The sequence below is a fragment of the Pseudorca crassidens genome, chromosome 20 (genome assembly GCF_039906515.1).
Source record: "Pseudorca crassidens isolate mPseCra1 chromosome 20, mPseCra1.hap1, whole genome shotgun sequence".
In the NCBI taxonomy this organism is placed as follows: domain Eukaryota; kingdom Metazoa; phylum Chordata; class Mammalia; order Artiodactyla; family Delphinidae; genus Pseudorca; species Pseudorca crassidens.
In genome coordinates, this window is record NC_090315.1 from 16567308 (window position 1) to 16582748 (window position 15441).

Genomic DNA, 15441 nt, shown 5'->3' on the forward strand with positions numbered 1-15441 from the left:
TTATCAACAATGGATAGTTCATCCAGACAGAAAACACTACAGAACAAATGAATATAATGGACATACATAGAACATTCCATCCAACAGCAGCAGAATACATATTTTTTCTCAAGCACACACGGAACATTCTCCAGGATAGATCATATGTTATGGCACAAGTCTTAACACATTTAAGAAGACTGAAATCATATCAAGTATCCTTTTGACCACCATATTATGAAAATAAAAATCATTAACAGGAGGAAAATTGGAAAATTCACAAATACATGAAAATTAAACACACTCTTTAACAAGCAATGGATCAGAAATCAAAAGGGAAATCAAAAAGTATCTTGAGAAAAATGAAAATAGAAGCAAAACATACAAAAGCAGATGGGCTAAAGCAAATGCAGTTTCAAGAGGGAAGTTTATAGAGATAAAAGCCTATATTTTTTTAAAAAAAACAAAGATCTTAAGTAAACTACCTAACTTAATGCCTTAAGAAACTAGAAAAAAGAAGAATGAAGGCCAAAATCTGCAGGTGGAAAAAAGATAACATTAGAGCAGATATAAATGACACAAAGACTAGAAAGACAATAGAAAAGATCAATAAAACTTTTCCTTTGAAAAGATGAAGTTGAAAAACTTTTAGCTAGTCTAATCAAGTAAAAAAAGAAAGATAGGGCTTCCCTGGTGGCGCAGTGGTTGAGTGTCCGCCTGCTGATGCAGGGGACACGGGTTCGTGCCCAGGTCCGGGAAGATCCCACATGCTGCGGAGCGGCTGGGCCTGTGAGCCTTGGCCACTGAGCCTGTGCTCCGCAACGGGAGAGGCCACAACAATGAGAGGCCCGCATACCGCAAAAAAAAAAAATAAAAAGATAGGACTCAAATAAATAATGTTATAAACAAGAGAGAAGAGTTCCAATATTGCAGAGCAGGCAATGAAGAATTTGGAGCAGAAAGGCAGTAAATAGTTGGTACAGTATTTATAAATCCCTCTAATACATTAAAATTAAATAAAAGTAGGCTAAAATGTGGACTGATTAGAACATGATGAATCATGGATTATGATTAATCCACTTTTGTCCAAAGAATTTTTAAAATTTAATTCCTGGAAGAATACAAAAGAAGTGACAGCTATACTTACCCCTGTGTAGGGAAAGCAGATGGTTATAGGACTAGATATTAGGGAAGATTTTATTTTCACGTTATTTTGGGTAATTTTTGAACTTTTATAGTATCTGCTTTTATTTCCCATTTTTTTAAACTACAAAATTAATGTAACAACAGAACAGACACACACTTTCATGGTTGGGAATCTACCAATAGAAACATAAGAATGACAATCTAAGAATGTTTATTGCACCATCATTTCTGGTGAAAAAGAAGTAGAAACAATTTGAATGTCTACAGTAGGGAATGGCTCAAAATACTGGCACACATCCCATAGTAGAAATATTCTGAAACTTTAGAAAGAATGAGTCAGATTTACAGTATTGGCCTGGGAAAATGTCCATGATTATTTAAGTGTAAAGGGCAAAATGCCACGAAATATGTCACTATAGGGGGTAAATCCTTTCACAGACATGCAACAAAGCCTTCATATGTGCAGATATGTTCGAGCACGAAGAAAGAAGCAACACACATACATATTGGTTATTTCAGGGATTTGTGGGAGGGGAAGAAATTGTTTTCATTTTATTTCTGCCCCACTTCACTGGTTTCAGTGAAAACAAATAGTTTTATAAAATTTATTTCCAGTATTGATCATTACAATAATTCAGAAATAGCACTGATACCAGAGCAATTTTTTCCTTTTAATAACTTTTCCATTTTCCCACTTGAAAAAAAAAAGAGTTCAAAGATTACTAAAATAAATTAATACTAATGAAACCCAGTATTTTACCAACATTTTCCTTAAAGAAGAAAAAAGTATATCCCCCAAAATAATTTCATGATACTAGACTAGGATGGGGAGAGAGGAAAACTTACTGAAGTCTCAACAGTATGAAGTGTCTGATGTACATTAAATTGTAAGCCATGGTTAATGGCCTTCCCACATTCATATGGTTTCTTCCCAGAATGAATTCTCTGATGGTGTGAGAAGCTTGAATGATAGCTAAAGGTCTTTCCACATTCCTTACATTCAAACGGCTTCTCACCAGTATGAATTCTCTGATGTTGAATAAGGTGTGAATGAAGCCTAAAGGCCTTACCACATATACATTCATGACGTTTCTCACCAGTGTGAATTCTCTGATGTCTTTTGAGGTGTGAGCACTGCCTAAAAGCCTTCCCACATTCCTTACACTCATAGGGTTTCTCACCAGTATGAATCCTCCAATGTACAGTAAGTTGTAAGCCATCACAAAAGGCCTTCCCACATTCACTACATTCATAAGGTTTTTTGCCGGAATGAATTTTCTGATGGTGAGAGAAGCTTGAGTGATAGCTAAAGGCCTTTCCACATTCTCTACATTCATAGGGTTTCTCACCAGTGTGAATTCTCTGGTGTATTGTAAGGTGTGATCGATGTCTGAAAGTCTTTCCACATTCTTTACATTCATAGGGTTTCTCACCAGTATGGAGTCGCAGATGTTCAGTAAGTTGAAAGCCACGAATAAAAGCCTTCCCACATTGCTTACACTCATAGGGTTTTTCACCAGTATGAAGTCTCTGATGTTGAGTAAGCTGTGATCGCTGCCTAAATGCCTTCCCACATTCCTTACATTCATAAGGTTTCTCACCAGTGTGAATTCTCTGATGTAGAATAAGTTCTGAGCCATAATTAAAGGTCTTCCCACATTCTTTACACTCATAGGGTTTCTCATGACTATGAAGTCTCTGACTTACGGTAGGGGATGATTGATGCCTGAAAGTCTTTCCACATTCTTTATATTCAAAGGGTTTCTCACCAGTATGGAGGTGCAGATGTTCAATAAATTGAAAGCCACAAATAAAAGCCTTCCCACATTGCTTATATTCATAGGGTTTTTCACCAGTATGAAGTCTCTGATGTTGAGTAAATTGTGATAGCTGCATAAAGGCCTTCCCACATTCCTTACATTCATTGGGTTTCTCACCAGTGTGAATTCTCTGATGTAGAATAAGTTCTGAGCCATAATAAAAGGCCTTGCCACATTCTTTACATTCATAGTGTTTTTCACCTTTATGAATTCTCAAATGTTGTTTAAGTTGTGAGCAATGAATAAAGGACTTCCAACATTCCTTACATTCATTGCACTTGTTACTATTTTGAATTCTCTGTTGTTTAGTAAGGTATGATGTATCAACAGTTTCTGCACATACCTTACATTCAGAAAGTTTTTCTTTAGAATGAGTTTTGTGAGGACTAAAGAATAAATTGTAACTGAAGTTTTTTCTACATTCTTTACATTCAAAGATTTTCTGTCTATTATAAAATTCCTGAGTGAACAAAATATGTTGGCTAAAAATGGGCATGCATTCATGGTTGATAATAAACTGCCTGAAATAGCCCTTCTGTTTTCCCTGTTGTCTCTCAAACTGACTTTTGCATGCCCAAATATCTCTGAAAATGGATTTCTCAGGACTATGGCTTTTAAATGGTCCCATGATAGCCCATTGGGATGATTCTGTCTCATAAATGTTTCTTTTTGGAGATAACTTCTTGGCCTCACACTTGGACACCAAGTCTGAAAGATAAGAAACACATTTTAATTGCTAGTTTTGTGTTACAAGAGAATTGAAATACCTCTGGTATAAAAGAGAGAGAATTGAAAATAAATACCATCATGCAATTGAATGAAAATAGAGTAAGGAGAATGCAAAGAAATGAAAGCTCATGAAAGAAAAGTGAGGGAGTTAATTAACAAGTCAAGTCAGTGGTTCTGAAATTTTGATCCACATCAGAATCGCCTTGGGAATTTGTTGCAATTATGGATGTTTACAAAACATTCTAGATCACCTGAATCAGAGTCTACGAGAGTCTGTATATTTTAACACTCTCCACCAGGCCAAAGGATTATGTGATATCTGCTCGTTGTCCCCAAACATCTATTATTCCCCTTTTGTACACTGATTGAACCCTTGGTTTTTAGTTGAGAACAGGCTGCCCAATATAAACATTGCACTTCCCAGGACCCTTTGCAGCAGAATATGCCATGTAACTGGATTCTGCCAAAAGAAATGCAGAAGTATTATGTAGTAGCTTCTGAGAAGTTTTTTAATTTTAAAAAATTTTTATTTATTTATTTTTGACTGCCTTGGTCTTCGTTACTGCCATGGGCTTTTTCTAGTTGTGGTGAGCAGGGCCTACTCTTTGTTGCAGTGCACAGACTTCTCATTTCGGTGGCTTCTCTTGTTGCAGAGCACAGGCTCTAGGTGTGTGGGCTTCAGTAGTTGTGGAATGCGGGCTCAGCAGTTGTGGCTCGCGGGCTCTAGAGCGCAGGCTCAGTAGCTGTGGTGCATGGGCTTAGCTGCTCTGCGGCATGTGGGATCTTCCCAGACCAGGGATCGAACCCGTGTACCCTGCATCGGCAGGTGGATTCTTAACCACTGCACCACCAGGGAAGTCCTGAGAACTTTAAGAGTAAGCTTGCCCACACCCTATATCTGTTATTCTTCTGATTCCTCAGCAAAGCCAGCTGCAATGTGCATTTGATGTCACGTCTGTCACAGATGATTTTGCAGAACAGAGTTGCCACTCCAGCCTGGACTTTAATGAAAGAGAAGATTAACCCTCTAAATAGTTTAAACTACAATTATTTGGGGGTCTCTGTCACATACAGCCAAACCTATATCCAAACTAATACAGCCTTCCATTGAACTGTTTGAGACCAACAGCTACATAAAGCATTCTATGCTAACGCAATTTATTTTTCCATTTTCCTAATGATGATCATTTGGGTTGTTTCCAGTTGTTGGCTATTATGGTTAGTACTGCTATCAACATCCATGCACATTTCTTTTGGTGGAAACAGGACTCCTTTCTTCTAGGTGTGAAATTACTGCATCAGATGATATGCATTTGTTCAGCTTCAGTTGACACTATGCAACAGTTTTCTAATTTACAATTCCATCACACTCTAAAAGAGTTCCTGTTCTTCATATCCTCAGCAACACTTGTAATTGTCAATCTTCTTTTAAGCATCCTGGCAGATGTGTTGTGATATTGGATTGTGGTTTAATTTGTAATTTTGCAGGCTGAATACTTTGCCATATGTTTATTGGCCAACTGGATATCTTCTTTAATAAATTGCCTATGCAGGTGTTTTGTCCATTTTTATTAATTTTTGGGGCAATAAAATACATACAAAATCCACCATTTTAACCATTTTGAAGCATACAATTCAGTAACTTATAGTACATTCCCACGGTTGTGCAACCATCCGATCCCTAATTCCAGAATATTTTCATCATGCCAGAAAGAAACCTCACACCCATGATCATGTTCTATTCTCCTCTCTGCCCTGCCCCCAGCAACAACCAATCTGCTTTATGTCTCTGAAATTGTCAAGAAATTTCATAAACACGAAATCATACAATATGTGACCTTTTGTGTCTGTTCTCACTCAGTATGTTTTCAAGGTTCAGTGATGCTGTAGCACATATCAGTACTTCATTTCTTTTTATGGCTGAGTTATATTTTATTGTACAGATAACCATATTTTGTTTATCCATTCTCCAGTTGAGGGACATCTGGGTAGTTTCTGGGTTGTATTTTTCTTTTTGATTTGTAGGAATTCTTAATTTATTCTGGATATAACCAACTACATAATGCGAGTATCTTTTCCCACTCTGGGGCTGGCCCTTTCTCTCTCCTAATACTATGTTTTGATAAAAAGAAATTCTTAATTTTAAGATAGTCTAATCCCAAGTTCATAAAAATATACTCATATAATCTTCCAGAAGCTTTTACTATTTTACCTTTCATATTTAGATCTATAATCCACCTAGTGGATTATAGAAATCACTATGAGGTAGAAATCAAGTGAGGTAGAAATCAAGACTCTTATTTTTCAATAGATATCAGCACCACTTACTGAAAAGACCATCCTTTCCCTGACTCTGTGTTATATCAAATGACTTTGTATGTTAGTCATTTTCTCTGTAATCCACTCCAATAAATATTTCAACTCCCATAGCTCTGTTGAAACATTTCTAGCTAAAGTAACTAACAAAATTACTTTACCAAAATCAGTGCTCAAATGCCAGTCAACACTCTATTTGACTCATTAGTAGCATCTGACACAACTGATCAATCCCTTTGCTTCCTGTATACCATATTCTCCTGGTTATCCTCCTACCTCTCTACTTATATTCAGTTCCCCTTAATGAATTCTCCTCCACTTCCTGACCTCTAAATGTTGGAATGTCCCAGAACTCAGGCTCTGGCCAGCCCTCAATCTACACTCTTTCCCTTAATAGCAGTCTGGCTTAAATACCAATAATATAATGCTAAGTCTTAAATTTATACCTCTAAAAAAATTTTTTTAATTATGATAAAATACACATAACATAAAATTTACTATCTTACCACTTTTAAGTGTTTAGTGCAGTAGTGTTAATTATGTGCATACTGTTGTGCAACGAATCTCCAGAACTTTTTCACCTTGCAGAACTGAAACTCTGTACCCATTAATAACTCCCCATTCTTTCCTCTTCCAGTTCCTGGCAACCACCATTCTACTTTCTGTTTCTATGGATTTGACTACTCTAGATACCTCATATCACTGGAGTCATACAGTATTTGTTGTTTTTCTGAATGTGACTGACTTATTTCACTTAGCATAATGTCCTCAAGGTTCATTCATGTTGCAGCCTGTGTCAGGATTACACACACACACACACACACACACACACACACACGACCACCACACCACATTTTGTTTCTTCATTTGTTTGTTGATGAAACCTAGATTGCTTCCACCTTTTGGCTACTGTATGTAATGTTGCTAAGAACATGTGTGTACAAGTATCTGTTTAAGTTGGTAATTCTAGTTATAATTTTTTGAGGAACCACCATACTCTTTTCCCACAGTGGCTGAACTATGTTACACTCCCACCAGCACAAGGGTTTCAGTTTCTCCACTGCCTCACCAATACTTGTTATACTTGTTTTTTGACTGTAACCATCCTAATGGGTGTGAGGTGATATTTCACTGTGGTTTGGATTTGCATTTCCCCAGTGGCTAGTGATGTTGAGCATAGTTTCATGTGTTTGCTGGTCATTTACATATCTTTTTTGAAGAAATATCTATTCAAATCCTTTTCTCATTTTTAAAATTGAGTTGTTTGTTTTTCTCGTTTTTGGTAGGAGTTCTTTATATATTCTGGATATTAACCCCTTATCAGATACGTGACTTACAAAATATTTTTTCCTATTCCATAGGTTGCATTTTCACTTTATTGTGTCCTTTGATGTCTATACTTCTAGCTTTTATCTTACCCCTAAGCTCCATATTTATCACCTAACTGCCTAGTTGAAATCTTCATGTAAATATATAATAAGTACCTCAACCATAACATGTCCAAAGAGAACTTGCAAATCCCTTTTTTAGATTCATTCATACTCCAGCTTAACCCATCTTAGTAAATGCAACCATCTTTTACCAATAGGTTAAGCCAAAAGCCTAGTTTTTTTCTTCTTACTCAACTTACAGTCTATTAGCAAGCATGGTCAACTTGTTCTTTAATATATATATAATGACATAATCATTTATCAGCACCACTTCTATTACAGTCTAAGCTACCATTGTTATACTACTGCAGTAACTCTCAAATTGGTCTCCTGTTCTCTTTCTTGTTCCACTAAACACATCATATCTTAGTGACAACACACAACTTTTGCTCTCAAATGCCTCTAATAGTTTCCCATCACATTTAGGAAAAAAATATAATGCTCTATAAGGTCCCCTCTTACCAAAACGTGTAGGATGCAACTAAAGCCACATTTAGAGGAAAATCTATGGCCTTAAATGCAAATAGAAAAAAGAAATTCTTAAAGTCAATCACCTAAACATCTATTTCAAGAAGTTAGAAGAAGAATAGCAAACTGAGACCTCAAAAAGTAGAATAAAGTAAAAAACAAAGATAGGCAGAATAAATAAAACAGAAACAAATATATAATAGGATTTCTGGCAAGACTGGCCAAGAAAAATAGACTACCTTACAGATTAAATGTTAATTACAAAGAAAAAAAATACAATGGAGTAACCTGGCAAACACCATCCAAACCAAGTGATCAAAGGTAACAACACTAATAATGGGACAGAATGACATTATGTGCCTCCGTAAATAATACACTGAGAAAGATAGGCCACCAATGCAATAATCCTACCAAAAATGTATAGCCTGAGTTTAATCTGGAAGAACCTACAAATATTCTCTAATTGAAGGACATTCTATAAAAGTGGCCAGTATTCTTCAAAAATACCAGCCATAAAATCCAAAGAAAGGCTGAGGAACTTTTCAGATTAAAGTAAAGAGAAATGTAATGTGAGATCCTGAGTCAAGTGAAAAGGACAATATTTGGAAAATTAGTGGAATATAATACAGACAATAAATGAGATAATAGATTTAGATAAATGTAAAATTTCCTGAATTTATGAAATGTAAGAGAATATCCTTGCTCTTAGGGAAGATAACTATTTAGGGTAAAGAGACTTAAATGAAATAATAAGGAAAATATGACAAAAATATTACCAGCTGGTGAATCTAGGTGAACAGCATATGGGAGTTTTTTTAGGTTATTTTGCACCTCTTCCATAAGTTTAAAATTAATCCAAAATAAATTTTTATTTCATAAAAGAGAGAAAAGGTACAAATAACCAATCTTAGGAATGAAAAGGGAAATATCATTACAAACAAATGCATCCTCTTATAGAGTTACATTCTACTGGGATAACATCTAATAAATGATTAGTAAATGAATTAGTAAGTCAGATGGGAAAAAATGCTATAGAAAAATAAAGAGGAAAAGAGATACAAGGTTATAATGGAAGGTTTGAGATATATGGCAACAATTTTCCTCCAAAAAGAATCGAGACTAAAGGTATCAGCTTTACCTTCTGAGGGGCTGGAAACTAAAGGTCAGCCACATGGGTAGCCAACAAGGAGCCCCAATACAAATTCTGGACAGTAAGGCTCAGGTGAGTTTCTCTATTTGGCAATATGCCCAAATGCATATTGTTACACATAGTTGATGGGAAAAGTTAGCACTGTCCATGACTCCACTGGGAGAGGACAATGGGTAGCTCCACACTTGGCACTCTCCTAGGCTCTGCCCTATGTACTTCTTCCTTTGGCTAATTTTAATCTGTATCCTTTTGCTGTAATAAACTGTAACTGTGAGGATGATAGCTTTCAGTGAGTTCTATGAGTCCTTTTAGTGAATTATCAAACACAAGGGTGGTCTCAGAAACCATTGAAATTGCAATTGATGTCAGAAGTGAGGGAAGACTCCTGTAGACAGCTCCCTCTAATTTTCACATGAGACCATAATAAAATCAAATTATAAAAGAAAGACAACAAGAAAATCTCCAAACACCTCCAAATAACACACTTCTAAATAATCTATGGGTGAAATTACAAGTCTCAAAGAAAAAAAATTTTTGAAGGATTATAAGGACATGTATATCCTTTATATACATGGATATATATATATATATAATTATATATAGATAATCCATCATAATGATACTAAGAACACCACATATAACTTTACACTCATAATTTTGACTTAGAAGAAATATACCAATTCCTTGAAAATCACAAACTACCAAAACTCAGCCAAGATGAAGTAGGTAATCTGAATAGTCCTATAACTATTATAGAAATGGAATTTATAATTTAAAATAGATCCTGAAAAAGAAATATTCAGGTCCAGATGGTTTCACTGGTAAATTTTACCAAACATTCACCTCAATTTCTTCCACGAAAGGATGAAAAGGGAACACTTCCCAACTTACTTTATGAGGCCATTATTATTCTTATACCAAAAGCAGGCAAAGGCAGCATGCACACGCACATGTGTGCACGCACGCACACACACACACACACACACACACACACACAAAGAGAAAACTACAGGCCAGTATCTCCCATAAACTTAGATGAAAAAATCCTGAATTAAATTTTACCAATCAAATTCAGAAGTGAATAAAAGGAATAATATATCATGACTAAGTGGAATTTTTACAGGTGTGAAAGGCTGGTTCTGCATTCAAAAATCAATGTAATCCATCATACCAAAAACTAAGAAGAAAAATCACATGATCATATTAACATTCATTAAAAAAAAAAGCTCAGGGCATTAAAAAGAGAGGGGACCTTCCTCAACCTCATAAACATCATATACAAAAAATCTACTGCTAACATCATACTTAATGGCAAAAGACCTTACCCCTGAATGCTTTCTCTCTAAAATTAAGAAAAGAGGCAAGGATGTCCACTATTACCACTCTTATCCAACACAGAACATATTTCTAGCTAACAAAAAGGCAAGAAAAAGAAAGGGCATAGGTTGGAAAAGGAAAAAAAAAAAGACTCTGCAGATTATATGATTGTCTACAAGAATGAATCTACAAGGAAAAATTAGTACTAGTTAGTATTAGTACTAACTAGTACTAATAAGTGCATTGAGTAATGTCATAGAATACAAGATTAACATACAAAATTGGCCGAATTTCTGTACACTGACAATGACCAAATAGAAACCAAAATAAAAATGCAATACCACTTACAAATGCTCCAAGATTAAAATAAAGAAATACTTAGGTAAAAAATTAACAAAACATGTACAGAAAATATATGATGAAAATTATAAAATGCTAATAAAAGAAATCAAAGGAAAAAATCTTGGAGAAATGCTGTGTTCATGGATTGGAAGACTCAACAGAGTAAAGATGTTAATTCTCTAATTTCATCTATAGGTTTAACATAATTCCTATTTAAATCTCAGCAAGTTTTTTTGTACATAGATACAAGCTTATTCTAAAATTTATATGCAAAGAAAAAGGCCCCAAGGATAGCCAAAATTTTTTTTGGAAAATAGTATAGTGGGAAGAATCACTCTTTCCAATATTAAGGCTTACTATATAACTGCTGTAATCAAAAGTATGGTACTAGCAGAGGAGTAGTTACAAAGATCAATGGTACAGAACATAGATCTCAGAAATGGAGCCACACAAATGTGCTCAACTAATTTCTGATAACGGTGAAAAAGCAACTCAATGGAGGACGGATAACTTGTTGAAAAAAATGGTGATGGAGAACTAGACATCCATAGGTAAAGAGTTAAACCTTGACCTGAAGTCTCACATCTTCTACAAAAAGGTACTCAAAACGGATTACAGATTTAAATGGAAAATGTAAAACTATAAAAGTTCTAGAAAAAAACATAGAAAACCTTTAGGACCTAGGACTAGGTGGTGTTCTTAGACTTAACACCAAAAAACAAAACCAAACAAAAAAACAACAACAAAACCCCCTAACAATTCATAAGATTTAAAAGATGAATAAAGGCTAGACTTCATCAAAATTAAACTTTTCTCTGCAAAAGACAATGTTAAAAGGATTAAAACACAAATTATAGACTTGGAGAAATTATTTCTTTAAGTCACATATCCAACAAAGGCCTATCTATTGGGTTGGCCAAAAAGTTCCTTAGGTTTTTAAGTAAAAATAAAAGACACAGTTTTCATTTTCATCAAGAACTTTATTGAACAACGTATTCACCGTTTTCTTCCACTACCTTCTGCCATTTTCAGGCAACTTCCTAATTCCATCTTCCCAAAACTTTTTATCTTTTTGAGCAAAGAACTGTTCCAAGTACCTTTTACAGTCTTCCAGGCATTGAAATTTTTCCATTAAGGGAATTTTGTAAAGACTGAAATCAATGGAAATCCGAAGGTGCAATGTCTGGTGAATACGGTGGATGAATCAGAACTTCCCAGCCAAGCTGTAACAGTTTTTGTCTGCTCATCAAAGAAACGTGCAGGGCTTCCCTGATGGCGCAGTGGTTGAGAGTCCGCCTGCTGATGCAGGGGACACGGGTTCATGCCCCGGTCCGGGAAGATCCCACATGCCGCGGAGCGGCTGGGCCCGTGAGCCATGGCCGCTGAACCTGCGCGTCTGGAGCCTGTGCTCCGCAACGGGAGAGGCCACAGCAGTGAGAGGCCCGCGTACCGCAAAAAAAAAAAAAGAAAAGAAACATGCAGTCTTGCGTTATCCTGATGAAAGATTATACGTTTTCTGTTGACTAATTCCAGACGGTTTTCATTGAGTGATGCTTTCAGTTGGTCTAATTGGGAGCAGCACTTGTTGGAATTAATCGTTTGGTTTTCCGGAAGGAGCTCATAATAGAGGACTCCCTTCCAATCCCACCATATACACAACATCACCTTTTTGGATAAAGACCAGCCTTTGGTGGTTCACTCTGCTTGCCTCATGATCTCTTCCATTCCACATTATTGTACAGTATATATTTTCCATTGCCCGACACAATTTGTTTTAAAAACAGAACGTTTTCATTACGTTTAAGTAGAGAATCGCATGCGGAAATACGGTCAAGAAGGTTTTTTTCGCTATGTGGAACCCAAATATCAAAATGATTAACATACCAAGCTGGTGCAAATGATTTTCAACGCTTGATTTGGATATTTTGAATATGTCGGCTATCTCCCATGCGGTGTAACATTGATTGTTCTCAATTAATGTCTCGATTTGATTGCTATCAATTTTAACTGATCTACCCGACTGTGGAGCATCATCCAGTGTGAAATCTCCAGCACGAAACTTCGCAAACCACTTTTGTCATGTTCGATCAGTCACAGCACCTTCTCTATACACTGCACAAACCTATTTTTGCATTTCAGCTGTGTTTTTACTTTTCTGGAAATAATAAGGCATAATATGCCGAAAATGTTGCTTCTTTTCTTCCATCTTCAGTATCAAAATAGCTACACAAAAATTCACCAATTTTGATTTTTTTAAAAAATGTACTCTGATATGACAGGTATCACAATACAATCTAACAAAACTGTTTTGAATGAAGTTAAAGACAACTAAGTGCACTAGAACCATCTTACAGAAAAAACCGAACTGTTTGGCCAACCCAAAAGAATACATAAAGAACTTTGAAAACTCAACAGCAAAAAAACCCAAACAATCAAATCATAAAATGGGCAAAAGACATGAACAGACATTCACTGAAGAGGATACACAGATGGCAAATAAACATGATTTTCTATTAAGGAAATTCAAATAAAAACTATAATGAAATATCATTACCCACCTATCAGAATGGTTAAAATGAAAAACTGATAACACCAAGTGCTAACTAGGATTCAGTGAAATGCATCATTCATACACTGCTAGTGTTTGGCAGTTCCTTTCAAAACTAAAAATGAGCTTACCTTACGACCCAGAAATTGCATACTTGAGCTTTATCCCAGACTTATTTTCAAGTACAAACTTCTACATGAATGTAACGAACACACACACACATATATATATATACACACATATGTGTGTATATATATATATTCCTTACATTCATGTTATACATATATATATGTATGTATATATATATATAAGAAAAAAACCAATCTCAAAAGGATACATACTTCAGGATTCCATTTATGTAACTTCATGAAATAACATAGTTATATAGATGTAGAATAGATTAATGGTTACCAAGATTTAGGAATAAGGGAGAAAGGGATGGGTGTAGCTATAAAGAGATAATAGGAGGGAGTCTTGTGGTGATGGTACTATCTATTTCGATTGTTGGAATGGTGATACAAGGCTATATGTGATAAAACTACACAGAGCTATACATACGCACAGAAACACACATACAAATAAGTGTGTATATAAGTAGTGAAATCTGAGTAACTTCTATGGATTATACCAATGTCAATTTTTCAGTATGATATTGTACTATAGTTGTGTAAGATGTTAACACTGGGAGAGGCTGGAGGAAGGGTACATGGAACTTCCCTGTACATTTCTTTGCAACCTCCTGTGAATCTATAACTATTTCAAGGTAAAAGACTTTTAAAAAGAAATCACCACACCATACATGCAAAAGGAAAGGCCTGGCCAGGTATCAAAAATTAGTAAAAAGAATAACATCTTACATGAAAGCAAAACATTTAGGAAAGTATATATCATTTTTCCATGTTTCACCTCTGTATTAGTTTCTTAGAGTCAATGTAACAGTGTACCACAAACTAGGTAGCTTAAAACAACAGAAATATACTCTTTTCATAGCTCTGGAGTACTATGAGTTACAGACATCATCAAAGACCTCTAATTCAGCGGTCCCCAAACTTCTTGGCACCAGAGACTGATTTTGTGGAAGACTATTTTTCCCCGGGGGCGGTGGGGGATGGTTCAGGCAGTAATGCAAGCAATGGGGAGCGGCAGATGAAGCTTTGCTCACTCTCCCGCTGCTCACCTCCTGCTGTGCAGCCTGGTTCCTAACAGGCCGTGGACCAGTACCGGTCCATCAAAAGATGCAATCAACAGAGCTCAACCCCCGCAGCCCAGGGGTTGGGGATCCCTGCTCTAACTTGTGGAATGAACCTGCTCTTAGCCTTCAGGACCCTATACTTTCCTAGGGTCCTACTCCTTCCTTTCTAATCATCCCTCTACCATCTCCATCTCCTCAATGTAGTCATTTGCTTTAATTTTCACAATTTCTAATCAATTAATTTTTCCTAAATATTTTATTAGAAAATATATTCATATGTTCTCGATCCACTACTAGATTAAAAATGTCTTTATAACATTTAAAAAATGTATTCTCATCACCTAGCAAAGCAACTTGTATGAATTTTTTTTAAAAATTAATACTCTGGGCTTCCCTGGTGGCGCAGTGGTTGAGAGCCTGCCTGCCAATGCAGGGGACACAGGTTCGTGCCCCGGTCCGGGAAGATCCCACACGCCGCAGAGCGGCTGGGCCCGTGAGCCATGGCCGCTGAGCCTGTGCGTCCAGAGCCTGTGCTCCTCAACAGGAGGTAGTTAGAGGCCTGCGTACCGCAAAAAAAAAAAAAAAAAAAAATTAACACTCTGTTGACTGCATCTTTTTTTTTTTTTTTTTTGCGGTACTCGGGCCTCTCACTGTTGTGGCCTCTCCGGCTGCGGAGCACAGGCTCCGGACGCGCAGGCTCAGCGGCCATGGCTCAGGAGCCCAGCCGCTCCGCAGCATGTGGGATCTTCCCAGACTGGGGCACGAACCCGTGTCCCCTGCATCAGCAGGTGGACTCTCAACCACTGCGCCACCAGGGAAGCCCTGATTGCATCTTTTGATGAACAGAAGTTTTTTAAGTTTGATGTACTCCTATTTGTCTATTTTTGCTGTGCCTTGGTATCATAGCCCAGAAATTACTGCCAAATCCAATGTCATGAAGTTTTTCCCCTATATTTTCTTCTAGGCATCTTATAGTTTTGGGTCTTAGATTTAGTTCTTTGATC

The 15441-nt window shown here is 36.4% G+C and overlaps 1 protein-coding gene across 5 annotated transcripts in view; it reads right to left on the minus strand.

The window, feature by feature from the left end:
* Positions 1-471: 471 nt before the first annotated feature.
* The window catches only part of ZNF461 (zinc finger protein 461), a 39920-nt gene continuing 24950 nt past the window's right edge, over positions 472-15441 (minus strand). For 2 of the 5 annotated variants that reach the window (XM_067720156.1, XM_067720155.1), the window contains exon 4: positions 473-3653. In XM_067720156.1, coding sequence (XP_067576257.1) covers positions 1945-3653 — 1709 coding nt within the window. In that variant the 3' untranslated portion in view covers positions 473-1944. Of the gene's footprint in view, positions 3654-15441 lie in introns of all 5 variants that reach the window. The other 3 variants (XM_067720154.1, XM_067720153.1, XM_067720157.1) reach the window with 2 other exon arrangements.